Genomic DNA, 27,955 nt, shown 5'->3' with positions numbered 1-27,955 from the left:
AGTGAATCGTAATCTAGTCAGGAGGGAAAAATAACCGTAATCTGTTTTCCCTCCTGACTAGCTTAGATTAAACGTTTTGGCAAGAATACAGATTAAACAGTTTCTCATGAGTGGATTCATAGTAAACCAGGCAGTGTTGTGTGCTTCTCATTGCCCTACACCAGGAGACGTTTATCTCTCCCACAATTGGTGATACTGTTTTTGATAATTTTGGCTAAAGTGATGTCAGCTGATGTCTTCTTGTGAAGGTAGCTTTTCCCCTTTGTTATTAATAAGTCGTCTGTGGGATGAGATATCAGCCCTTTGATCATCTTATTCCCTGGCAACTCTTCACTAGCTGGTTTCAGTGTCCTTGCTGACTCTTGGAAATATTGATTACTCTCGTGACAATGGCAATTTTTCTAATTCCTTCTACATATATTTTCTGGCATCCTTCAGTAAGGCCACATTTTCTCCCTCAAAATATTTCATTTTAATTTAAACGATTAATACAGCTAAGATATTCTTTCAACAGGCAAATGAAAACGGTAGCTTAAACTGCAAGTTTCAATCAGAAAATAACAGCTCTCTGATTTCCCTCGACTCACACTCTTCTGAAACAACTCACAAAGAGTCTGAGGAAAGCCAAATTATTTGTCTACCTGGGACTAGTAAGTATAGAAATATGATTCTTTTGTTCTTAAGTTCTAGTTTTGACTTTACCTTTTTTTAAAAAAAATATTTCTCTGGTATGATTTAGCATATATTAACTCTTCTAGTTCCTCAGGTCTTTAGACAGTTTTAAAACTTTTCAAAAGAGCTTTTAATAATAGCTGAGTAAATTAGTGTTACTAGAAATACCGTAGTATATATTTCTTGGATTGAATATTACAAATAATTGTATTCTATCCAGACATTGATAATTAAATATGAATTCTTTGGGTATGGTAGCAGTTTATCATGTTTATTATTGCCTCTTACTGTTGTTTATTTTCTCTCTATGAAAATGGCTAAATTTGTCATAGGAGTGCTAAGTATTAGGTTGACATAAAATAATTTGACTGGCAAGAATCAGTTATTATGTTAGATTACTCAGATTTGATGTGGCTCCGTTAACATTTTTCTTTATTTTTTCAGGTAATTCTATAGGTACTGGAGGTAGTAGAAGGCACACAGATGGTGTGTTACCGTTTTCCTCTGGTACTTGGGGAACTGAGAAAGAAATAGAAAATTTGAAGGGTATTGTTCCAGATCTTAACAGCGTAAGTTATGCATTTTTCTTAGATTTCCTATGAAAAAAGGAATAAGGGGTCTTTTGTGTTTATATGATATCAGTTTTTTTCAAAGAAACAGTTACTGTTGACTTCTGAAAAATACAGAAAAAGTAAAGAACTCACTGCTGGTAATGTTTTGATATGTTTATAAGTATCTTTCATACAATTATATACATTTTCTTGCATTTAAATATTTATTGACTTGCATTTAGATTAGTCATTTGGAAAGTTCTTTAGCCCAGTGTCCAGTCATTACATGAAAAAGCAAACGGATCTTTTACCTTGCTCAAACATATTTGTTTTTCATTGTTTCAGTTTTTTCTGTTTGTTAATAGTACCCCGTTTCTCCTGTGCCTGAAGCTTGGTAGTCATTTCTGACTCATACCTGTTCATTATGCCCTTTTTTAGTAGTGTTATTGTAGTTTTATAAACTGTGATTTGAATTTTGCATGTAAGTTAATTTTTTCTCACTTAGACCCACTTGTCCAATATTGATTAAAATAATGCTTGCTTTTTTGCTTTATTCTATGCATCTCTGTTTTGTACATGTTAAATATATTTTTAATTTAAATTTTAACTTGTAAAATACATATAACATAAAATTTACTATCTTAATCTTTTTTTTTTTTCTTTTTGAGACAGAGTCTCACTCTGTCACCCAGGCCGGAGTGCAATGGTGTGATCTCAGCTCACTGCAACTTCTGCCTCCCAGGTTCAAGCAATTCTCCTGTCTCAGCCTCCCAAGTAGCTGGGATTACAGGCACACATCACCACCCGGTTAATTTTTGTATTTTTAGTAGAGATGGAGTTTCACCATGTTGGTCAGGCAGGTCTCAAACTCCTGGCCTCAAGTGATCTGCCTGCCTTGGCTTCCCAAATTGCTGGGATTACAGGAGTGAGCCACCACACCCAGCCACTATCTTAATCATTTTTAAGTATACGGTTCAGTAATGTTAAGTACATTTACATTGTGCAGCCAATCTTCAGGACTCTTCATCTTGTAAAACAAACTCTACCCATTAAACAACAAACCTCAATTCCCTCCTGCCTTCCAACTCTTGGCAGCTACCATTCTACTTTCTGTCTCTGAATTTGCCCACTCTGGGTAACCTCATATAAGTGAAATCATACAATATTTGGCCTTCTGTGTCTGGCTTATTTTATTAAGCATGATGTTTTCAAGGTCTGTTCATGTCATAGCATATATCAACATTTCATTTTTTCTTATGGCTGAATAATATTCTATTATATATACCACATTTTATTTATCCCCTCATCCTTCTGTGGACACTTGAGTGTTTCTGTCTTTTGGCTTTTGAGTGTAATGCTGCCGTGAACATCAGTATACAAATACCTGTTCAAGTCCTAGCTTTCAGTTTGTTTGGATATATATGTAGGAGTGAAATTGTTGGGTCATATGGTAATTCTGTGTTTAATGTTTTGAGGAACTGCCATAGTGTTTTTCACAGCAGCTGCACCAGTTTACATCCACCAGCAAAACACTAGGATTCCAATTTTTCCACATCCTATTTAACACTCTTTACTTTTTTCCCTTTTTAAATTATAGTTATCCTAATGAGTATGAAGTAGTATCTCATTGTGGTTTTGATTTGCATTTCCCTGATGACAGTGATATTGAACATCTTTTTATGTGCTTCTTTTCATGTATGTCTTCCTTGGGGAAATGTTCATTTAAGGCCTTTGCCCACTTTTTAATTGAGTTTTTTTGTTGTTGTTGAATTGTAGAGTTCTTTATATCATCTGGATGTTAATTCCTTACCAAATGTATGATTTGCAAATTTTTCTCCCGTTCTGTAGGTTGTCTTTTACTTTCTTGATATTGTCCTTTCACGTGCAAAAATTTTAAATTATGATGTAGTATGATCTATTTTTATATTGCTACGTGTGCTTTTGTTGTTATAGCTATGAAATTGTCAAATTCAATGTCATGAAGATTTTCCTGTTTTATTCTAAGAGTTTTATAGAGTTAGCTCTTACATTTAGATTGTTGATCTGTGACTTTGTGAAAGAAAAAGAAAAAAGGGAAAAAGAGAAAACGATTGTTGATTTGTTTTGAGTTTATTTTTATATATGGTGTTAGGTAAGGGTCTAACTAACATCATTCTTTTGCATGTGGATATTAAATTTTCTCAGCACCATTTATTAAAAAGGCTGTTCTTTCTCCATTGAATGGTCTTGGCACTTTTGTCAGAAATCAATTTATCATGTATGTGAGGGTTTATTTCTGGCTTCTCTAGCCCATTGGTCTATTTGTCTGTCTTTCTGACAGTGCCACACTGCTTTAATCACTATATCTTTGTAGGACGTTGAGAAGTGTTAGTCCTTTGTCCTTCAACTTAATTCTTCTTTTTCAAGATTTTTTTGGCTGAGGCCCTTTGCAATTCCATATGAATTTGAGGATCAGCTTTTCCATTTCTTTAGAAAAGGCTGTTGACATTTTGAGAGGGATTTTGTTGAATCTACAGGTCACTTTGGGTAGTATTGATACCTTTGCAATGTTAAGTCTTCATATTCATGAAGACACAGGATGTCTGTGTCTTCACACAAAGACCATTTGTTTAGGTCTTTAGGTCTTCTTTCTTTAAACAGTGTTTTGTAGCTTTCAGTATGTCTTTCACTTCCTTGATTAGATTTATTCCCAAGTACTTTAGTCTTTTAGATGCTATTGTAAATGGAATTGCTTTCTTAATTTACATTTTGGATTGTTTATTGCTGGTGTTTAGAAACATCTGATTTTTGTGTGCTGATCTTGGACCTTCTAGATTTTTCTCCAGTGTTATCTTCTAAGAGTTTTATAGTTTTGCATTTTACATTTAGGTCTGTCATCCATTTTCAGTTATTTTTTGTGAAAGGTGTAATGTCTTTTTTGAGATTCATTTTTTTGCATGTAAATATCCAATTGTTCCAGCACCATTTGTGAAAAGACTATCTTTGCCTCATCGTGTTGCCATTGTTCCTTTGTCAAAGATTAGTTTGACTATATCTATGTGGGTCAGTTTTTAGAATCTCTATTCTGCTGATCTATTTGTCTGTTCTTTCACCAATACATCACTGTCTTGATTACTGCAGCTTTATTAAGTAATGAAATTGGACAATGTCTTCTCACTTTATTCTTATTTTTCAAGATTGAGTTGGTTATTCTGGGTCTTTTGCCTCTTTATGTAAACTTTATTTTTTTAAAAAATTTTTCTTTTTATTGTTTGAGACGGAGTCTCTCTCTGTCACCCAGGCTGGAGTGCAGTGGCATGATTTTGGCTCACTGCAACCTCCACCTCCCGGGTTCAAGCAATCCTCTCTCCTCAGCCTGCCAGGTAGCTGGGATTACAAGTGTACGCCACCATGCCCAGCTAATTTTTGTATTTTTAGTAGAGATGAGGTTTCATCATGTTGGCCGGACTGGTCTCAAACTTCTGATTTCAAATGATCTACCCGCCTCTGCCTCCCAAAGTGCTGGGATTACAAGCATGAGCCACCATGCCCAGCCTGTGTAATCTTTAGAATCAGTTTGTCAGTGTCCAAATTCAGAACTTGGCTGGGATTTTGATTGGTATTAAATTGAATGTGTAGGTGAAGTTGGGAAGAACTGATATTTTGACAGTGTTGAGTCTTCCCATCCATGAACATTGAATATCTCTCTATTTATTTGGTTTTCTTTTATTTCTTTCTCAGAGTTTTGTAGTTTTCTCACATATAGATGTTATATATATTTTGTTAGATTCATACCTAACTTATACGTGGGAGTGTTAATGTAGATAGTATTGTGTTAAATTTCAAATTCTACTTGTTCATTGCTAGTGTATAGGAAAGCAGTTAGCTTTTATATAATAAACATGTATGCTGTCATCTTTTATTAGTTCCAGGAATTTTTTTGTCAGTTCTTTTGGATTTTCTGCATAGGTAATCATATCATCTACAAACAAAGACAGTTTTTATTTCTTCCCAATCTGTATATATTTTATTTCCTTTTCTTGTCTTATTGCATTAGATAGGACTTAAAGACAGTTTTTGTTTCCTTGCAATCTGTATACATTTTATTTCCTTTTCGTGTCTTAATTACATTAGCTAGGACTTATAGTATGATGTTGAAAAGTAGTGGTGAGAGGAGACATCTTTGCCTTATTTCTGATCTTAGTGGAAAGGCTTATAGCTTCTTACTATTAAGTATGATGCTAGCTATAGGTTTTTCTTAAGGTTTTTTAACTTTTATTTTATTTTTATCAAGTTGAGAATGTTTCTCTCTCTAGTTTACTGGGAATTTTTATCATGAATGGGTGTTAGATTTTTGTCAAATTTTTTTTTTTTTTGCAGCTATTGATATGATCACGTGATTTTTTTTTTTGTAGTCTGTTGATGTGATAGATTACATTAATTGATTTTTGATTGTTGAACCAGGCTTGCATACCTGGGATCTCCTTGGTTATGATGTATAATTCTTTTTATATATTATTTGATTTGATTTTCTAATATTTTGTTGAGGAGTTTTGAATCTGTGTTTATGGGAGAAATTGGTCAGTAGTTTTATTTTTTTGTGATGTCTTTAGTTTGGGTATTAGGATGATGCTGACTTCATAGAATCTGTTAGTAAGTATTCCCTCTGCTATTTTCTGAAAAAGATTGTAGAGAATTAGTATAATGTTTTCCTTAAATGTTTGGTGGAATTCACTGTTGAACCTATCTGGGCATGGTGCATTCTATTTTGGAAGGTTATTCATTATTGCCTTAATTTCTTTATCAGATAGGGGCCTACTCAAATTGTGCAATCTATTGTGTGAGTTTTTTTCTGATAAGAAGAATGTGTATTCTGCTGTTTTTGGGTGAAGTATTCCATAGATGTCCATTATATCTAGTTGATTGTTAGTGTTGAGTTCAACTGTGTTGTTATTGAATTTCTTCTCGCTGGATCTGTTTCTGATAGAGGAGTGTTGAGGTCACCAGTTATGATAGTTGGTTCATCTATTTCTCTTTGTAGTTTTATTAGTTTTTACTACCTGTATTTTGATGCTCTCTTGTAAGGTGTATACACGTTAAGGATGGTTATGTCTTCCTAGAGAATTGATTCCTCTATATCATTATGTAGTACCCTGCCTTATCTCTGATAACTTTCCCTACTTTGACGTCTGCTCTGTCTGAAAGTAATATAGCTATTCCTGCTTTCTTTTCATTAGTGTTTTAATGGTATATCTTTCTCCATCCATTTACTTTTAATCTACAAGTTGGTTTCTTGTAGATGTCATATACTTAGGTCTTGTTTTTTGATTCTCCTCTGAAAATCTCTTTCAGTTGGTGTGTTTGTTTGTTTATTTATTTATTTATTTATTTTTTGAGGTGGAGTCTTGCTCTGTTGCCAGGCTGGAATGCAGTGGTGTGATCTCGGCTCACTGCAACCTCTGACTCCCTGGTTCAAGTGATTCTCCTGCCTCAGCCTCCCGAGTAGCTAGAATTATAGGCATGCACCACCATGCCCAGCTAATTTTTGTATTTTTAGTGGAGACGGGGTTTTACCATGTTGGCCAGGATGGTCTTGATCTCCTGACCTCATGATCCACCTGCCTTGGCCTCCCAAAGTGCTGGGATTACAGGCGTGAGCCACCGTGCCTGGCCTATTTATTTTTATTCATTTATTTTTTTGAGACCGAGTCTCGCTCTGTTGCCCAGGCTCTAGTGCAGTGGTGCGATCACAGCTCTCTGCAACCTCCACCTCCTGAGTTCAAGCAATTCTCCTGCCTCAGCCTCCTGAGTAGCTGGGATTACAATTGTGCGCCACCCCACCTGGCTAATTTTTTTTGTATTTTTAGTAGAGATGGGATTTCACCACGTTGGCCAGGCTGGTCTCGAACTCCTGACCTCAAGTGATCCACCCGCCTTGGCCTCCCAAAGTGCTGGAATTACAGGCGTGACCCACCACACCCAGCCAGTTGGTGTATTTAGACCATTGACTTTGAAAGTGATTAATTGATATAGCTGGATTAATGTCTGCCATGTTGTTCTTGTTTTTTTCCCCTATTTTTTTCTTCCAGTCTTATTCTTCTCTTTGTGGTTTTAAGAATATTATTATTATTATTATTATTATTATTATTATTATTACTATTTTGAGACAGGGTCTCTATATTGCCCAGACTGGAGTGCAGTGGCAGGATCATAGCTCACTACAGCCTCGAACTGCTAGGCTCAAGCGATCCTCCTGCCTCAGCCTTCTGAGTAGTTGGGACAACAGGCACATGTCACTACACCTGGCTAACTTTTAAATTTTTTGTAGATTTAGGGTCTTGCTATGTTGCCCAGTCTGGTCTTGAGCTCCTGGCCTCAAGTGATTCTCCCACCTTGGCCTCCTGATCTACCTGCCTTGGCCTCCCAAAGTGCTGGGATTACAGGCGTGAGCCACCGTGCCTGGCCTATTTATTTTTATTCATTTATTTTTTTGAGACCAGCCACTGTGCCTGGTCTCTTTGTGGTCTTAATTCAGCATTTTATATGATTCCATTTTCTCTTTGTTAGCATATCAGATATAATTCTTTTTTGTCCCACTTTTTTTAGTGGTTGCTCTAGAGTTTGCCGTATATATTTAAAATTAATCCATATTCACTTTCAGATAACATTATACTGCTTAACAGGTAGTTTGAGTAATGATAATAACAAAATATTCCTAATTCCTCCCTCCCATTCCTTGTATCATTGCTATCATTCATTTCACTTACATATAAGTATACATAAGCATATATGTGTGTCTGTATATAGACACATACCCTCACCTATATATGCTCATACATACACGTAAGCATACATAATTGAATACATTGTTGCCATTATTTTTCTGAACAATGTGTTATTAGACCAATTAAAAATTAGAAAAATAAAATGTTTGTTTTACCTTTACTTATTCTGTCTTTGATGCTCTTCCTTTCTTTGTAGATTTAAGATTCTGACCTATATATTTTTCTTCTCTCAAAATAACTTTTTAAAAAATTTCTTGCAAGGCAGGTCTGCTGGCAACAAATGCCTTCAATTTTTGCTTGTCTGAGAAAGTATTTCCCTTTCATGTTTGAAGGATAATTTCTCGGGGTACAGAATTAGAAATTGATGGTTTCTTTCTTTCAACTCTTTAAAGTAGTTTACTTCACTGCCTTCTTGCTTGGCATGGTTTCTGAGGAGATGCCAAATGTCGCTCTTTGTTCTCTGTGAGTAAGGTGATTTTTTTCCTCTCTGGTTTCTTCAGGATTTTTTCTTTATCTTTGATTTTCTGTAGTTTGAAATGATATGCTTAGGTGAAGTATTGGTTTTGGTTTTTATTTATTTATTTTCCAAGTACAGCCCTATTGCAGTATGCCTTTATCTTGTTTGGAGTTCTGTGAACTTCCTGGTGTGTGGCTTGTTGTCTGAATTAATTTGGAGAAATTGTCAGTCATTATTGTTGCAAATATTCTGTTGCTTTCTGTTTGTCTTCTCTTTTTGATGTCTCTGTTATGCATATGTTATACATTTTGTAGTTGTCCTGCAGTTTTTTGAGATTTTTTTTTTCATTCATTGTTGTCTTTGCATTCAGTTTTAGAAGTCCATTGGCGTATCCTGGAGCTCAGAGTATCTTTCCTGTGCTGTGTCCAGTCTACTAATGAGCCCAGCATAGACATTCCTCACATGTTACAGTTTTTGACCTCTGGCATTTCTTTCTGATTCTTTCTCATAAGTTCCATTTCTCTGTTTACATTGCCACTCTGCTCTTTCATGTTGTCTGCTGTATCCATTAGAGCCCTTAGAATATTCATCATAATTGTTTTTGATTTCTGGCCTGAGTATACCAACATCCCTGCCATATCTGGTTCTGCTGGTTCTGATGCTTGCCTTGTCTCTTTAAACTGTGTTTTTTTTGCCTTTTAGTATGCCTTTTAATTTTTTCTTGTTAGCTGGATGTGATGTACCTAGTAAAAGAACTGCTGTAAATAGGCCTTTCATTATGTTGTGGTAAGGTGTTAGGGAGGGAGGGAAAGCATTCCATAATTCTGTGATTCGGTCTCAGTCTTTAAGTGAGCCTGTGTCTTTAGACTGTGCACTCCACAAGTGTTTCTCAGTTTTTTCCTCCCCTTAGGATGGACAGGGTGGCTAGAGGGAGCTGGAGTTGGGTATTTAACTTTCCCCAGGCTATTAGGCTCAGATAAAACCCAGCAGGTTAGGTTTTCTTGAGGTTTGTTCTTGTTTTTTCTAAGAACAAAGTGCCCTGTTATATTTCAAAATTACCCCTTTCTCCTCCCCATGCTGGAAGCCCAAGAGGATTTTTCTCCATTATTTGCTGGGAGAACTTGGTCGTGCTGCAGGTAAAACTCACAAAAGCATGGGGCCCACCTATGACTGGATCCTCTGGAGTTTTTAACTCTCAGACTTTTCCACACTGAGCCTGCAGCAATTCACCAGTTACATGTCAGGTATTCCTTCTCTGCTGGTTACTGTGGAGGTTTCTGCTTGGGAGTATATCCCCTGTTATGTTAGGATTCTCTGTATTTGCCTGTCTCTCCAGTTTTAGAGGCCCCAGTTTATCCTGTTACCTTCTCTTAGGGATCTAAGAAGAGTTGTTGATTTGTCAGTTTGTTCATCTTTTTACTTGTTGTCGGGATGGAGTGGCGACTTCCAAGCCCTTTATATTCAGAACTGGAAGCTAGAAGTTGTAACTGCCTTCTTTATTCAAGATTAAGTTGCTTAGGATGAGACAGCCAGTTTTCCACATTATGTTTCTTTTTAATCTTTGCAAGTGTTGTATATGAAAAGCAGTTATCTCGTTTTATTTGACTTTTTTTTTTTTCTATTGGGGTATTTGTATTTTAACTTAATTTTATAAGGTTTTTATGTTATGGAAATATATTGATCTTTATATGTTTTAGGCTTTAATGTGTGTATGAGCTTCCTAGGTTGCCAGAGCAAATTACCACAGGCATGCCTAAAACAACAGAAATTTATTTCCTCACAGTTATGGAGGCCAAAAGTCTGAAATCAAGGTGTTAGCAGGGTGGTTCTCCCTCTTAAGGCTCTTAGAGGAGAATCCTTCCTCGTTCTCCTGGCTTCTGCTGGTTCCTGGTGTTCCTTGGCTTGTAGCAGCAGCACTCACATCTCTCTCTGTGTGTTCACGCGGCCTTGTCCTCTGTGTCCTTGTCTAAAATTTTCTTCTCTTGTCTGTGATACAGACATTCGTCATTGTGATTAGGGTCCCTAAATCCAGGATGGTCTTATCTCAAGATCCTTAAGTTAATTACATCCGTAAAGACCTCGTTTCAGAATAATATCACAATTTATAGTTACAGGCTTAGGACTTGGATATATCTTTTTGAGGGGACACAATTCAAGACATTAGAATGTTACACTTAGAAGATGTTATCCACTGAAAAATATAAGACAATCCATCTGTATTTTTTCCTAGTACTCTTATATCTAAATCTTTAAGTCATCTGGAATTTATTTTGATGTTTATTTATTTTATTTATTTATTTTTTGAGACGAAGTCTCACTCTTGTCCCCCAGGCTGGAGTGCAATGGCAGGATCTTGGCGCACTGCAACCTCTGCCTCCTGGGTTCAAGCGATTTTCTTGCCTCAGCCTCCTGAGTAGCTGGGATTATAGGTGCCCGCCACCATGCCTGGCTAATTTTTGTATTTTTAGTAGAGATGGGGTTTAACCATGTTGGCCAGGCTGGTCTCGAACCCCTGACCTCAGGTGATCCGCCCGCCTCGGCCTCCCAAAGTGCTGGGATTACAAGTGTGAGCTACCGCGCCTGGCCTTGATGTTTATTTTTATATAATAATGTTGGCAAAGCACCCAGTTAATAAATGGTGGCACTAGGATTTGAACCTATGTCTTTCTTATTCGAAAGTTATCATTTATTTAGAATGACCTCCTTTTAGTGTTGTAACTTTCAGAAACTGTGCCTTACCAGGTTGTTCTTATTGCTTGTCTTATTATAGCAGAAAGGACTGCTGTTAATAAGTTTCATTGGCATGTGATACCATGGTGGCAGCCAAATGTCCACGAACAGTATTGAAGACACTTGAGCCCCTTTTCAGCAGTTGTTATTTTAGGAAAGAATAAGAAGCGCCACTTGGAAAAATGTTTTAGAGAGCGTAGTTTGAAGGCACTGGATTAATTTGCTCTGTCTGATACGTATTTTACTGGACTGGCCGGGGCCATTTGTAGTATAAACTGTTTTACTCCTATTAAAAGATATTAATATCTGATATTAATATCAAGGGCTGTTTATCCATATTAATTTTATGAGGCTAGTCACACTAATAGGCTTACCATGTTTGTAGAGACTTTTATTGGTAGTGACAAAAGTTGGGCTGACAACATTTCTATCATCCTGTAATGTAATGCACACATAGAGCCCACTTTTGGTATGTAAATCTCTTGATGTGTTTCCTATGACCACATCACAAAGTCTGGTTTTGGTAAGTGGCTTATCATTGGTTCATATATTCACATATAGTCTAGAATACAGCAAATACTGTGTGTTCTCTTCTTTCATATAATAAACATTTTATGTCAACTATATAATTTTTCCCATAAATTTTAAAATAAGTTATAAAAACACGACTTACTGTTGCTCTGTTAAAAAATCTGATTTTTTTTTTTTTAAAGGAAAGTGCAAGTAAAGATGTTCTGGTGAAGACCCTCAGGGCTATTGACGTGAAACTTAACTCTGATAATTTTCATGATGCAAATGCCAATAAAGGTGGTTTTGACCTGACTGACCCTGTAAAACAGGGGGCAGAGTGTCCTCATCAAAATAAGACAGTTTTGCACATGGATGGATGTTTAGACACTGAGACTCGTACAGTGTCCATTCAAGAAAATGCGGATGTAGCCTCTTTGAAGCCTATTAGTGACAGTGGAATTAATTTCACTGATGCCATTTGGTCACCAACTTGTGAAAGGCGAACATGTGAATGTCACGAGTCCATCGAAAAGAATAAAGACAGTAAGTGGACTTTTAAATAAATAGAGTAAAAGAAATAGATGTTTGTACATTTTGAATAGGACATATTTTCATGTGAAATGTGCCAGTCTTTCCTGTTGAAATATTTTAGTGTTTTATAGTTTAAACAAAATTTTAAATCTACTTGTACAGGGAGGATTGCTCAGAAATGGTGTCTTTTCTCAGAGATCTAGTGAAAATGTACCTTTCTAGCTAAGTCTTAGCATTCTTTCTTTATTCCTCATTCTCCATTATAGACTTTTTTTGTGAGTAAGGCTGGCTTGCTTTCTATCAAAGAGATACTTTTCTTTTGGGGAAATGGGTTTTCCTTTTTCTAACTAGCTTTGGCAAACTTCAGTACTGTTGATAACTAAGGTAGTCATCTAAATTTAAAAAAAATTGAGAATGTTTTGTCATTTTAGTTGTTACATGTGTCATTTGATATTTTGGGAATTTTATTTTTTAGAAACAGATCTCCCACAGAGTGTGGTCTATCAAAATGAAGAGGGTAGATGGGTCACAGACCTTGCCTATTACACATCTTTTAATAGCAAACAAAATTTAAATATGTGTCTAAGTGATGAGATGAATGAAGACTTCAGATCTGGTTGTAAGTATATGGATAAACATTTATTATAACATTTTCACTGTTTCTGATCTTTCTAAGATTACTGTGTATATGTTGGTCAGCCACATCAGATCCCTTCTGGACTATCACTGTATTCTAGAAGCACTTGTTTTTATAGGACCCAAGGTTTTAGTTAGCCAGTCTTAATCATTGTAGAATGAGCCAAGCCATTTCCTTAAGCAAAGCCAATGAGTGAGAATAGCATTCGTATACTACCGTGTAGACCCCATAGTACTGCAGGGCTGGAAGGGACTTTAAGTTTTGCTTGTCCCTTTAAAATTTCTGACCTGAGCAAAGGAAATGTCCTGATAAATCAGCAGTTACAAAAACCAGTCCATGAAAGGTAGAAAGTGTGGTAGAAATGATGGAAGAAAAGTAACCAAAAATATAATGAAATCTCAAGGGATAAAAGCGTGAAAAGAAGCAGTTAGGTTGTTGATTAGCATCATCCCTGACAGTGAATATAGAAACTGGTTTAGGTCTACACAATGCCAGGTCACGGGATTTTGAGCTGGAGACTGTGAAGATGCTATGCTGCAACCCTCAGGGCTGAGCTCTTCTGTAACTGGAAGGAGCCACGCTGCTCAGGGGCCTGTCAAGCCTAGCCTTATTGTTAATAGGCTTGCACCAGAGGAAGAAATTATCCCACCTACTGCTTGTACTAAGCTTCTTTAAGAAAGTCTCGTGATGTGGAATTACAGCAATAAATGAGGTAGTATGCCAGTCCTTAAGAAACTGTTTATCAGCCCAGAATGATGAGACAAGAATGCAGTACACAGTCATTGGCATCATGAGAAACTCAAACCAAAAGCACTGGAATTTAGAGAAGAAACAAATGTTGCATGAGTAGGTAGCAAAAGAATTTCACCTAGGAAGCCACTTTTGAGGTAGAGTTTTCACAGGTAATCCTTTGGGGGCATGAGAAATTTCAAATGGAGAGAAAGCCCAGTTGGAAAGGAAGGAGATGGTGAAGTGTGGGCATGTTCGAGAAGGTGCATGGGCCAGTGTGGCTAGCCTTTATGGCAGGATAAAGGGAGAGTGGCCAGAGGCTGGAGAGGTCAGTAGGGCCAGGGAGTGGATTGAGTTTTGACCACCATGCCCAAGATTGAGGCTTGTCTGGAAAGCGTCAGGACTCATTGCTTGTGGAACTTGCTTGGCGAGTCTTCTCCTGGTAGTTAGGGTTGTTTGGGATAGTTCTTAGAATGTTGTAGAAATCTAGGTGTCCCAGTGAAAATGAAGAGAGTAGCTAGTGAAAGACGTAGAAGTAAAATGGTTAGGATTTGATGGCTGGATTTCAGGGGATAGTAGAGAGGCAGGAAGAGAGGAGGGTCTGTGGTCTGAGTTACTTGGGGCAATGGCGATACCATTACCTGAGGCGGGGAGTCAGAAGAAAGTGTAGATTTTGGGTGATTGTGGTTTGAGGCAGAAGTAGTCATTAGTGGAAATAGGGGTCAGAAGTGTGAAGCTGAGTTGTGGTTAGGACTTGCTCAATGATATCTTGATCTAAAAATGATGATGCAGACCGAATGGTGGATATTTATCACTTAAAAGATCATGGAATTCTCATGTGTTGCTGGTGGGAGTGTAAATTGGTACAGCCATTTTGGAAACCTGTTTGGCAGTGTCTTGTAAGGGTGAACTTTATGAACTTCATACTTAATGACTTAATAATTCTACACCTGAGTACATATGCAGCAGAATAGGGCGTATGTATTCACCAAAAGACATACTAAAATGTTTATAGCAGCACTAATTGTATCAGCCCCAAATTCTCAAATTCCCATTAGCAGTGGAAGTTTCCAAGTCACTGCAGAACCACCTTCCCCTCCCTCAGCCATAGAATGGATTATGTTTATTCATACCCTGGAATATTAGGTTGCAATGAGAATGAGTGATGTGAAGCCACATGCAACAACATGGATGAATCTCAGGAACATGTGGAATGACATAAAGCTGACTAAGAACACACACTCTGTAGTTCTATTTGTATACAGCTTGGCAGTGCACTCCTGCAGAGCCAGCCACAGGGCAGTGGCTACATGTGGCTGGGCAGGTAGCATGGGAAGCAGGCTCAGGTGGTTTGGGTACTGGCAGTATTATGTTTCTTAATCTGTGCTGTTGGCTATGCAGATGTGTTCAGATTGTGAAAATTCCTTGAGCTGTATACTTCACCTCTCTATCGTAAAAAGTTTTTAAAAATTAGCAAACTGAGAATAAAAGATTTGCAGTTCATATTACAGGTTTAAAGCCCATTCCCCTAATATATAAACAGTTCCAATAAACAACAACAAAAAAGACCAACTACCCCAAAATTGGAAACAATTTATAGAAAAATAAAAATGATCATTAAATGTACAACAAAAAATGTTCATTTTTACTCATGGAAAGAAATGCAGTGTAAATCCACCCAGTCATAGTATTTTTCAGTTATTTCCTTGGTAGTGATCCAAAAGTTTGGTAATAAAACTGTCTTAGCAAAGATGTGAGGGACACAGGTATGCTAGTCCATTCTTGGCACAGCGTCTACCTATAATGACATTGCAGCATCTAGCAAAGTTATTCATGTACTATCCTGTAACCGAGCAGTTCTGCTTCTGGGAATTTATTCTTCAGATACACTTGCACAAATGGTACATGGTGTATGTGCAAGCTCATTACTTGCAGCATTGTCTGTAATAACAACGTTAGAAGCAATGTAGATGGACAAAATAGGGTATAAATTAAGGTGCATCCATACAAGGAAGTACCTTGTGGCTATACAGAATGGTAAAGGAGCTCTTTAGTTACTCAAATGGAATGATCACTGGAATAAATTAAAGGTAAAATCCACCTCAAAGCACATAAAGTATTCTAACATTTGTGTAGAAAGGTAGGAGAGGGGAGGATGTACATACAGATATTTGTAAAGACATGCAATGGAAAGATAAAACAAGATACTGACTACAGGAATGTCTAGTTACTTGAACTCAGAAATCAAAAATTCAGATAGACATTTCAGAAATATTTTAGCTATTGGTTGCTTCTGGGGGTGTGGGAAACTAGGGTCAGGGATGGGGAGATAGTTTTCAGTATATACCCTTGTAAGTCTTTGGTTAACTTTGAAAAGCTCTTTATTGTGGTGTCATAAATACACCTTTTAAATTTGAATTATTAGATGTATTACTATTAAAAAATAAAATAAAAAATGATAATGGAAAGATCGAATGAAACCATCCTTGTGCTTAGGGAATGAATACTAGTCTGGTTGGAAAGGGTGACTAGCATGGGTGGGGAGGAAAGGGAAACGGGGAGATGGAAAGCTATTAAAAAGGTTGGTGGACAGAAAACCTGATGGGTGCTGGGAAGGATGGACTAGATCCAGGGAAATAGGGGTGGAGGTAGCATTAATGAAATGGAAGCCTTTTTACTGAAAAGGAGAAAGGAGCTTTAAAAATGTAATAGAAGGAGATATGCAGAAGAGTAAGGTTGGAAAAAAGGGTGTAATCTTGTAACGTCCAAGTCATTTTAAATGAAAATTTGCCTACTTACAAACTTTATTCAGAACAGTTCCTTAAGAGAGCCTGCCTCGGCTGGGCGCGGTGGCTCACGCCTGTAATCCCAGCACTTTGGGAAGCCAAGGTGGGCGGATCACCAGGTCAGGAGATCGAGACCATCCTGGCTAACATGGTGAAACCCTGTCTCTACTAAAAAAAAAAAAAAAAAAATTAGCCGGGTGTGGTGGTGGGCACCTGTAGTCACAGCTACTCAGAAGGGGGCTGAGGCAGGAGAACGGCGTGAACCCGGAAGGCGGAGCTTGCAGTGAGCCAAGATTGCGCCACTGCACTCCAGACCAGGTGACAGAGCGAAACTCAGTCTCAAAAAAAAAAAGCCTGCCTCCTCTTCTTCCCCATGCCTGCCTTCCTCCTTGCCGATAGCTCAGCTCCATCTATTCAAGGTGCTGCATTGCTGCTGCTTATGACCTGAGAGTTCGACAGTGGGGGAAACACAAATGGGCTGCTTCCACGTTTAGCCTGGGAAGCATTCAGTACAAGAGGATTGCTGTTTTAGGTATGCCAAAGAATTGGCATAGATTCTCATAAAAAGTGAAGTTCTGCTTTCTTATTGGCTGTGATTGATTTCTGATGAGTAGACAAGATAACAGTGTTAATATAGATGTTTCTTTGAAGAATCCCTTATAGTTCAGAGAAAAAGCACTTAGGATTATAATAAATCCTACTTTGAGCTGTTTGGTCAATTATTTAAAAACCAGGTGATATTTAACTCCTCAAAGTAAATTAAGTTTCTTTTGGGTTACCTTCTGTATTAGTTCGTTTTTATGCTGCTGATAAAGACATACCCGAAACTGGGAACATAAAGAGGTTTACTTGGACTTACAGTTCCACGTGGCTAGGGAAGCCTCAGAATCATGGTGGGAGGCAAAAGGCACTTCTTAACATGGTGGCAGCAAGAGAAAAAATGAGGAAGAAGCAAAAGTGGAAACACCTGATAAACCCATCAGATCTCGTGAGACTTATTCACTATCATGAGAATAGCATGGGAAAGACCGTCCTCCATGTTTCAATTACCTCCCCCGGGGTCCCTCCCACAACATTTGAGAATTCTGGGAGATAAAATTCAAGTTGAGATTTGGGTGGAGACACAGCCAAACCATATTACCCTCTTTTGGGCCGAGTTTCCTACTTCCCTTCTCTTGCTGTCAGTTTTGGTTGGTTGCTCCTTTCATCTTTTAGGGCAGTGGTTTTTAACTTAGCTTGAGTCATAGATTCCACAATGAATCTTCATAGAAATATATGGAATGTATGATTTTGCATGTAATTTTGAGGGCTTCATGGTTCTCCTGATGCTTATTCCTAGGTTCTATGCTGTAGGTTAAGAATGTGTTTTTTCTTAGGCTGGGCATTTTGGCTTATGCCTGTAATCCTAGCCGTTTGGGAAGCCAAGGTGGGTGAATTGCTTGAGCCTAGGAGTTTGAGACCAGGATGGGCAACATGGCAAAACCCCATCTCTACCAAAAAATACAAAAATTAGCTGTGGGTGGTGGCACACGCTTGTAGGCCCAGCTGTTGGGGAAGCTGAGGCGGGAGAATCGCTTGAGCCCAGGAGGTAGAGGTTGCAGTGAGCCAAGATTGTGCCACTGCACCCCAGCCTGTGCAACAGAGCCAGACCTTGTCTCAAAAAAAAAAAAAAGTGTTTTTTTTTCGTAATAAGAAATGGTCACTTAACAAGGTAGAGAACTAGCACTGTTCTGACAGGTAGGAAGCCTCAGTGGTCTTTGGTGCTCTGCTTTTCCTGAACGGCAATATCCTGTGTCTGCTTTTCTTTTGTCTTAGGTTGTGAATGTGGGACACAGTCTAGGGTCCCAAATGAGCAGTGTGGATCTGATTGGTCCCTCATGGACACATGATAGTGGGGAGCCTCCATCATGTTTGGGCCATGAGTGGATTGTGCCCTCTGGGTCACCATTCACTTTTCTCCTTTCTGCTCCAAACCTGCAGTGCCAGGCAGAGGCCTAGAGTGCTACAGCCGGGTAGTCTAGCATCTGGCTGGCATACATTTCACCAGCACATTTAAAGTTCTTGGCAATTCTGATGCCTCAAGCAGGGTCTTGGGCCTCCTAGTTTGCCACGAATCCACCACTCCCAGTTGTGTTTCTGGCCCTGGCCCTCTTTGCCCATTTGCCCCATCCCTCTGAGGCGTTTTAGTGATGGCCTTTGGCCTGGGGTTGAGTGTGCTTAGGCTGGCGTTCCTTTCCCAGGGAGAGCTGAGGTGCTCGGCAGCAGCCTTGAGGGCAGACATTAGGGGACTCCCAGTCTTTGTCCAGACCGGGGTTTCCTGGGATGGGGGGCAAGCGGTCCTGGGGCACCCTTGTAGCCATCTTCATTACAAGCTTATAGAGGGCTTATCAGTCTGATGACTCCTGATGAAATTCCACCAGCATTCATGGATGAGTGCCTCAATGCAAGAGTGCCAAACTCTCCAAAGCAAACATTAATTTTAGAAAGAAAAAGCTTTCATTGTAAAGCCCCTGAGTAAATTGGGGTAAGTTAATGACAAAATCAACTACAGCAAGGTGTTCTTTAGCAAAAGTTTGACAACCACAGACTTAAGCATTTAATACAGATGCATGAGTCATGAGTGCAAGCTTTCACATACTTGTTACAACTTTATTTCCTTAGTATTTCGTTTTCCTAACTTGTATCTGTGTGCTAGTGTTTGTTTAGGCATTAGTGTAATGTATTTATATAAACATTCTTTTTTAAGCTGAAGCATTTGATTTGATTGCACAAGATGAAGAAGAATTTAATAAAGAGCATCAATTTATACAGGTTTGTAATTATTTGTTTTATCCAAAATTTAAAATTTTTCCTGTATTAATGTAAGTGTAGGCAGAATGTTCATTTCTTTCTGAATATACGGTTAGTATAGAATTATTTCATATTTTTCTTATGGCTAGACAACTGCTTTTTCCCTCATACTCTAAATAAAATACTCTCAATTATTAGTTGAAGATCATTGACATACTGAAATATATCTTTAATTCACTTAGAATTGCTTTAATGGCATTAATGGATATTTCCATAGTTTATTTTTATTTTTTGAGACAGGGTTTGCTGTGTCACCCAGGCTGGAGTGCAGTGGTGATCATAGTTCACTGCAACCTCAAGCTTTTGGGCTCAAGTGATCCTCCTGCCTCAGCCTCATGTGTAGCTGGGATTGCAGGCATGTACTACCATGCCTAGCTATTTTTTTATTTTTTATTTTTTGTAGTGATGGAGGCTTGTTATGTTGCCTAGACTGGTCTCGAACTTCTGGGTTCAAGCAATCCTTCCATCTTGGCCTCCCAAAGTGCTGGGATTACGGGTGTGAGCCAGTGTCCCGGGCTGTATTTCTATAGTTTTAAAACTATGTTTTAAAGTGAGATAATCCTGTTTGTTTTTTTTATGAAGATTCTTATTTGTGACAATCTTATTTCAATCTTATTTTGAAGATTCAAAATTTATGATAGTGTTTGATGAAGCAATAGATGAAGATATTCTTATTCTTATTTTTCAAATGGGGTCTCGCCATGTTGCTCAGGCTGGTCTTGAACTCCTGGGCTCACATGAGTCTCCCATCTTGGCCTCCCAGGTAGCTGGGATTACAGGAAAGTGCTGTCATGAGCAACTCATGATCGTGTGTATTATAACTCAAGTGTTCAAAAATACTCATTTTCCTTTTCTGGACTTCATTAGCTGTGGTAGCTGATGATGCTTGTTTGTCCAATTTTTTTTTTTTGTCTAGTTTTTTCAAAATTACTTTTTAAATTTTCTTGGTAAGACTTTTTTAGTTTTTGTATATTAGAACAACAGAAAAGTGACTTGCTGGGGGAAAGAAACGAAACAATAACTTTCTCCCTAGGAAGAAAACATAGATGCTCATAATACTTCGGTTGCACTGGGCGATACGTCCTGGGGAGCTACAGTTAATTACAGTCTGTTGAGGAAATCACATAGCACATCAGATTTGGATAAAGATGATGCCAGTTATTTACGTCTATCTTTAGGAGAGTTCTTTGCTCAAAGATCTGAAGCTCTTGGTTGCCTTGGTGGTGGTAACAATGTGAAAAGAGTAAGTATGGAATCTGTTGGAAGTGCTCACAGTCACCAGATTTTAGATTTTGAGTATTATGATGGCACAGTGACTTTAAAATGGAGATAGAATAGGATGGGTCAGAAGAGTGGTAAAAAACTTAGGTTTCATCATCAGTCAGACCTTTACTACAGTTCTAGCTCTGTCTTTTAGCTAATTCTAGGACATTGAGCAATTTAACTCCTCTGTGCCTTAATTTCCCATTTCTTAACCGCACAGTTTTATAGGGCTTTGTAAGATTTAAATGTGGTGGTTCATGTAAAGCATTTAGCACTAAGCCAACATGTAGTAAGTATTTAATAGGTGTTCATTGCTGTTATTGTTGGTTGGTGTGAAGAATTCTAAAATTGATTTTTAAAAACTATTGTCTAAAGAGATGTTTTGAAATATAGAAGTGTTTTGATTTAATTAAATGTAATGCATGTACAATTAAAAAGACACAAGTTATTCAGATAGTGATAAGTCCTGTAAAGTATGAGTGAGGAGAAGGAGCTACTTTAGCTGTGCTGGTCAGGCTGACATTTGGGGGAAGACATTGAGTTGGCATCTCAGTGATGAAAAGGAGGCAGCAGGCCGGGTGCAGTGGCTCGCACCTGTAATCCCAGCACTTTGGGAGGCTGAGGTGGGCGGATCACTTGAGGTCAGGAGTTCGAGACCAACCGGCCAACATGGTGAAGCCCTGTCTCTACCAAAACTATAAAAAATTAGCCAGATGTGGTGGTGTGTGGCTGTAATCCCAGCTACTTGGGAGGCTGAGGTAGGAGAATTGCTTGAACCCAGGAGGTGGAGAGTTGCAGTGAGCCAAGATCATGCCACTGCACTCCAGCCTGGGCAACAGAGCGAGACTCCATCTCAAAAAAAAAAAAAAGTGTTTTTTTTTTTGTGAGAAGAAATAAGACTTCTCCCTCCATTAGTGACCTGGCCTTTGTCTGTGTGTAGGCCTGGAGGTAGGAACCAGGGTGGCATATTGGAGGAATGGAAAGCAGGCAGGCAGAGCTGCTCTGAGGAGCAGGGTAGGCGGGTATGAAGGAAGAATGGCAGATGATTCCAAGGGCCAGATCCTGAGGGCTCCTGGTAGGAGGGGGGTTTTATCTCAGATGAACTGGGAGGAAGTACTTAGAGGCACAGGGCAACTTCGTTGTGGCGCCGGCCCATCTCCAGGTGCAGCAGGCTGCTGCCATATGTCAGGTGCCCAGGTAGTGAAACTCAGCAAAAGACAGAAGAGGGAAAGAAGCAGGCAAACACTTAGGAAATGGGAGAGTCGTGATGAAGGCTGGGGACAAGGATGACCTAGTAGAAGCAGAGAAAAGGGCAAGAATTCAAGATTTATTCTATAGAGTCAAAGAATTTGTTGATAAATTCCACAGAGGGAATTAGGGTTATTGGAGGGATTGTTTATCAAAACTGGATTTCATTAAGAGTATGATTTTGAAATAACAGATGTAGTGTTAGAAGTCACAGCTGATTCATAGAAGTTGAAGGGTAACTGAATTCCTTATTAATGGAATTATAGTAAGGAAAGATAAGGTGGGCAAAGCACTGGATCATGAAAAAATTGGATCTATTATTTGGAATTTTTGTTTTGTTATAAGTGATGAAGTTTTATTTGCATTCAAGTTACTGAATCAAGGGAAGAAATTAAGATACTAATCACAATTAATAAATTAATCACTTGGGAAAGTGAAGACCAATAAAAAATTGAGTGCATTTAATGAGTTCACATTTTAGTTCTGTCATGTGACTGCTGTATAAGAAAGACAAGTGGAAACTGCCTACCCTTTAGCAAGCGCCTTGAATGCAAACCTTCCAGAAACTTTCATGTAAGTTGGTAGGAGCGTCCTTAATCTTAATACACATTTTTCAAGGATGTGTTTATTCTATAAAATAAAGTACCTTTATGTTGTAATTTCCAGGAAGCAGGAGTTTTTATCTTTTTTCTCATTAATATGTCACTGATGATTAAACAGTGCCTAACACATAATAGGTGTTCAATAATAATTATTGAAGGAATAAAGTATAATTTCTGTGTTTTTTTTTTTGAGACAGAGTCTGCTCTGTTGCCCAGGCTAGAGTGCAGTGGCGTGATCTCAGCTCACCACAACCTCTGGTGCCTCAGCCTCCTGAGTAGCTGGGACTACAGGTGTGCACCACCATCCCTGGCCAATGTTTATAGTTTTAATAGGGACAAAGTTTTGCCAAGTTGGCCAGGCTGGTCTTGAACTCATGGCCTCCCAAAGTGCTAGGATTACAGGTGTGAACCACTGCGCTTGGCCTCATTTCTGTTGTTTTGATTTGAATTTCTTAGTAAGGGCAATTTATTTGACAATATGAGTTCTAATGATTAAAAGGTAGCTAGTATTAAGGAAATGAAAGGTTCTACCTGGACCTTTGAAGGTCATCTCTAGTAATTTGAGGTTAAGTGGGAAGAACAGTTTTTTGATGTCATTTAGCTGTTTTACCACTATTAGATAAAATAGTCTAGAATTTCTCAAAGCAGTTGAAAATCAAAGAAATAATTTACATTTAATTATTTTGTAGCCATCATTTGGCTATTTTATTAGATCACCAGAGAAGAGAGAACCTATTGCCTTAATAAGAAAATCTGATGTATCAAGAGGTAATTTGGAAAAAGAAATGGCTCATCTTAACCATGATCTGTATTCAGGTAATGGATTCAATGAAGGGGCTTTCAGGAATCTTTTTTTTCTTAAATGTGTAACTTAGGGGTTAAAGGTGTGACCATGTTCTTTATGAGTGAAAATGTTTATAACACTTTGTAGTTTCTCAGTGTTGGTTATAGATTTGATTCATATGTAACCCCATATATCCTTTTCAATCTAAAATGGAAACAAGTCAGCCAAAATCTACCTAAATTTGTAAAAACCACAGTAAATGAAATAATTTCAGATGGGCTAGTTAATGTTGGCTATTGAATTATTGAGTTAATTAATCGTAGATATAATTTATTATTTAGGTTGACTTTTAAAGAGATGTTTTGAGATTTAGACTATGATAATCTATGATAATTTTTATGACAAATATAATATTTTTAATCAAATGTTCTTGGTCAACTTAGAATTATCAAGCAGCTACTTTTTGTTAGTACAATGTCTTGTGCTACATATCGTATAAAGTTGTATAAGATATGCTCCATTCCTTAAAGAGCCTGTATTCTAGTAGGGGAGTTGGGACAAAGGGTCCATGTATACAAAGTCAGCTCATTTTCCATTTCTCTAAAGATGCACTCACTTCTTTCTTTCTTTCTTTTCTTCTCTTTTTTTTGAGACAGTCTCTTTTTTTTTGAGACAGAGTCTCTCTCTGTCACACAGTGGTGTGATCTCGGCTCACTGCAGTCTCCACCTCCTGGGTCAAGCGATTCTCCCACCTTAGCCTCCCGAATAGCTGGGATCACAGGCTCGCGCCACCACGCCCAGCTAATTTTTTGTATTTTTGGTAGAGATAAGGTTTCACCATGTTGGCCAGGCTGGTCTCAAACTCCTGACCTCAAGTGATACTCCCACCTCAGACTCCCAAAGTGCTGGGATCACAGGCATGAGCCACCACACCCGACCAAGAAGTACTCAGTTTTAAATTCAACTTATTGTATGTTTGTGAAATGTTTCAAGCTGAAAAATATTAAATGAGTTTATGTGTGCATTTGCAAGGGAGAGATTAAAATCCACAATCCTCCTTCAAAGTTTGGACTCTGCAGCATTGAGCCAAATTAACTATGTTGTTGTTCTCTGTCCAAGTGACTATACATTTAAACCATTTTAGTGAAGGCAACTGACATTTGGGGTACAAAGACATCTTCCTTGGTAATTAGTCATTTTGCCTGGTCCTTATTCCACAGACTGTGTTTGTCAAATAGTGTATACTTATAAGTTGAATATTATATATTTCCTGCAGGAGATTTAAATGAACAATCCCAGGCACAGCTAAGTGAAGGATCAATTACACTTCAGGTTGAAGCAGTAGAGAGTACTTCACAAGTGGATGAAAATGATGTGACGTTAACGGCTGATAAAGGCAAAACAGAGGTAGCTTAAGCCTTTCATAAGGAAATCTAAGATTATCTTGTTATAGTTCTTATGTAGGATCAAGACGAGATCACCTGTGAAATATATATGCCGTTTAACATGTTTTCTTTCCTGGCTTCAAATTTCTTGCAAGTATCCTTTAAATTTTTTTTTTTAAGTTTTTGTAGCGATATAATATACACACAGATGAGTTTATGAAACAGATTTGTAGTCAATGAATGAATTATCACAAGTCATACACTTGTGTATACCTCAGATCAAGAAAGAGAACACTGCCAACAGTCCAGAAAACAAGTTTTTTTGCCGCCTCCAGTTACCTGACCTTTAACCCTGTATTAATTTTATCTGATTCTAAACGCCATTTAAAAGAAATCATATGGCATGTATTCCTTTTCTTTGGCTTTTTTCAGCTCACCTTACATTTGTTAGATGAGTATAATAGAAACTTATTTTTATTACTGTATGCTATTCTGCTATATGAATATTCTGTTGCTTTTATATCCATTTGTATTGTTGATGAACATTTGGGATATTTCCACTGCTGGACAATTATAAAACAATGCTCCATGAACAGCCTAGTACCTGGGAAGTGTGCACACGTTCATGTGAGGTGTGTGTATGTCGTGGGGTTTGCATACTTTCATTTCAGTGGTTTTGACAGTTTTCCAGAGTGGTTGTACCATGTAGATTTGTTCAAGAGTGTGTGCTTCCTGTCACCACATGTCCTCGCCAGCACCTGGCATTACTCGTTATTCTGGTGGGTGCACAGTGGGGCCTTCTTGTCTTCATGTGCATTTCCCTGATTACTAATAAAGCTGGTTCTTGCTCATGTTTGCTGGTCATTAGGAGGCTTATTTTGTGAAGTGCCTGTCCAAGTCTGTTGCTCATTTTTCCAATGGACAGTTCGTTTTATTTGATTTGTAGGTGTTCTTTACATTGGATAGGAGCCTTTTGTCAGTTATGAGTGCTCCATGTGTCTTCTCCCAGTCTGTGGCTTGCCTTTTCACTTTTTTAATGGTGTTTTTATTTGTTGATTAGGCCATGCTTTCATTATTTCTCTAATGTGCTAACTTTGTCATAAATCAAATACCATGACATAGTGGGTATATTTCTAGAGTCTCTCTTGTGCTTCTTTGGTCTGTTTATCTATCTTGTGTCAAGATGACACTTGAATATTGTAACTTTATTATAATAAGTCTTGATATCTGGAAGAATAAATCCTCTTGTATTTTTCTTTAAAAGTATCTTGGTTATTCTTGGCCCTTTACATTTCCATGTGTGCTTTATAGTCACATGGTCAGCTTCTGCACACCAACCACTAACCACCAACAACCCTGTTGGACTTTTTTGGGGATTAAATTTAATTTATGGAACAGTAAAATTGACATCTTTATAATATTGAGTCTTCTAATCCATGAAACTAACATATCACTTCATTTATATGTTTTAATTTCCCTTTGTATTTTATGAGTTTTGTGCAGATTTTTCACATCATCTTGTTAGATTTCTTCCCAAGTTGTTGAAACTTTTATTTTTAATTTTTGTGGGTACATAGTAGATGTATATATTTATGGGGTACATGAGATGTTTTGGTACAGGCATGCAATGTGTAATAATCACATCATGGGAAGTGGGGTATCCATCCCCTCAAGCATTTATCCTCTGTGTTATGAACAATCCAATTATATACTCTTAGTTATTTGTAAATGTACAATTAAATTATTTTGACCCTGTTGTGCCATCAAATGAAACATTATTTTAATATTATGTTTCTTAACTTTATTTTCTGTTTTGGCTAAACAAATACATAATTGTATTTGTTTTTTAAATATACTCACCTTATATCCAGCAAATTTACTTATTAACTCTAATTATCTATCAACTCTTTGGATTTCCTACAAACATAGTTTTGTCATCTGAGAATAAAAGTTTTATTTCTTCATTTTTAATTTTTATACGTTTGTTTCTTTGTCTTGCCTCCCTTGACTGGATGGACCTCAAAACAGTGTTGATGTCATGATGTTGGGTTTCCCTTATTCAGTGGGAACTCTTTTTGGTATTTAATCTTTCAGTTTGATGCATGCTGTAAGGGTTTTGTTTTGTTTTGTTTTAAATTACTGGATCAACAAAGTAGTCTTCTAATCTTTGTTCGCTAGTTTTTTGTTCTGTTTTGGATTTGGTTTTCACCTTGTAAGAGGATTGAATCTTGCCGAATGCTTCTCTAGATCTGTTAAGAACATGAGCTTGCTCTGTTTTGTTGATGTGATGAATTTTGTGAAATGATTTTTGAATATTAAAGTATTATTTTATACTTGGAATAAACCTCACTAGGGTTGTAATGTGTTATCTTTTGATATATCATTGGATTTGGTGTGCTAATAGTTTGCTTAGAATTTTGCATTTTTGTGAGTGAGATGAATGCCCTTTCTTATAATGTTCTTGTCTGGTTTTGGTATCAAGGTTTTACTGGTCTCATTTTTTCTGTTTTCAGGAAGAGTTTTTATAAGATTGGTGCTTTTTAAAAGATTTTGGTAGAATACATTGGTGAGATCACCTGAGTCTGGTATATTCTTTATCTAATACCTTACTTGCAGATTCAATTTCTTTAATAGTTGTAGTACTATTCTGATGTTTTAATTTTTTATGTCAGTTTTAGTAAATTGTAATTTAGATTGTAATCTTCCTCTACACTTGAAAATTTATTTTACTATCATGCTGACCATAATATCCTCTTGTGATTAATATCTTAGGTTGTTAAGCTATATCTCTTTTGTTATTTCTATAATTGACTGTTTTGCCTCTCTTTTTCTTAATCTCACCAGATACTTTCAGTTTTGTTAATTTGTCAATTTTATTTATTCTCAATTCTGTTTGTCTTTCTATTTCATATTTTCTGGTCTTCATTTCTTTTCTTCTACTTTCTATGGATTTAATGTGTTGTTTTTCTAACTTTTTGAGATGGATGCTTAGTGTGCTTATTTTTCTGCCTTCCTGCTTTTTCAGTGGTGTAAGTGCATGGGATGTGTGTAGGAGATTTTCTGGTTTTTGAAATAATTGATTTTAGGCCAAATGTACTGTAGTCAGAGAATTTTTAGTTTTAGGCCTTTGAAATTTGTTTAAATATGATACATAGCTCAGCATTTGTTCAAATTTTGAAAATATTTTCTGTACACTTGTAGGGAATGTCTGTTATGTGACTTAATGTCTGTTTCACTTAGGTGAGATTTATTTAAATCGGGATGCTCAAGCTGCCTGCATTCTTAAAATTATTGTGCTGTTTTAAAATCTCCCACCATGACTGTGTGTTTGTTAATCATTATAGGTATATCAACATTTGCTTTAAACATTTGAAGCTATATTTTTAGGTGCATACCAATTGTGCATAAAATTTGTTGCATTAAATTCTTCATAAAACTGTTTTGGTGCATAAAAAT

At 37.4% G+C, this 27,955-nt stretch overlaps 1 protein-coding gene across 11 annotated transcripts in view; it reads left to right on the top strand.

Moving 5' to 3' along the window:
* CEP192 (centrosomal protein 192) overlaps positions 1 to 27,955 on the top strand; it is a 130,149-nt gene that overhangs the window by 26,399 nt on the left and 75,795 nt on the right. For 9 of the 11 annotated variants that reach the window (XR_008495390.2, XM_054460249.2, XM_054460248.2 and 6 more), the window contains 8 exons: positions 515 to 650; positions 1,117 to 1,241; positions 11,888 to 12,227; positions 12,691 to 12,834; positions 19,114 to 19,178; positions 20,251 to 20,460; positions 23,020 to 23,146; positions 24,391 to 24,521. Coding sequence is in view for 10 of the 11 variants with exons in the window: in XM_054460249.2 (XP_054316224.2) it covers positions 515 to 650; positions 1,117 to 1,241; positions 11,888 to 12,227; positions 12,691 to 12,834; positions 19,114 to 19,178; positions 20,251 to 20,460; positions 23,020 to 23,146; positions 24,391 to 24,521 (1,278 nt within the window). In the remaining variant the exon portion in view is untranslated. The remainder of the gene's footprint in view (positions 1 to 514; positions 651 to 1,116; positions 1,242 to 11,887; positions 12,228 to 12,690; positions 12,835 to 19,113; positions 19,179 to 20,250; positions 20,461 to 23,019; positions 23,147 to 24,390; positions 24,522 to 27,955) is intronic. The other 2 variants (XM_063653346.1, XM_063653347.1) reach the window with 1 other exon arrangement.

Source organism: Pongo pygmaeus, chromosome 17 (assembly GCF_028885625.2).
Source record: "Pongo pygmaeus isolate AG05252 chromosome 17, NHGRI_mPonPyg2-v2.0_pri, whole genome shotgun sequence".
Lineage (NCBI taxonomy): Eukaryota > Metazoa > Chordata > Mammalia > Primates > Hominidae > Pongo > Pongo pygmaeus.
This window is presented reverse-complemented; position numbering and strand designations above follow the sequence as displayed.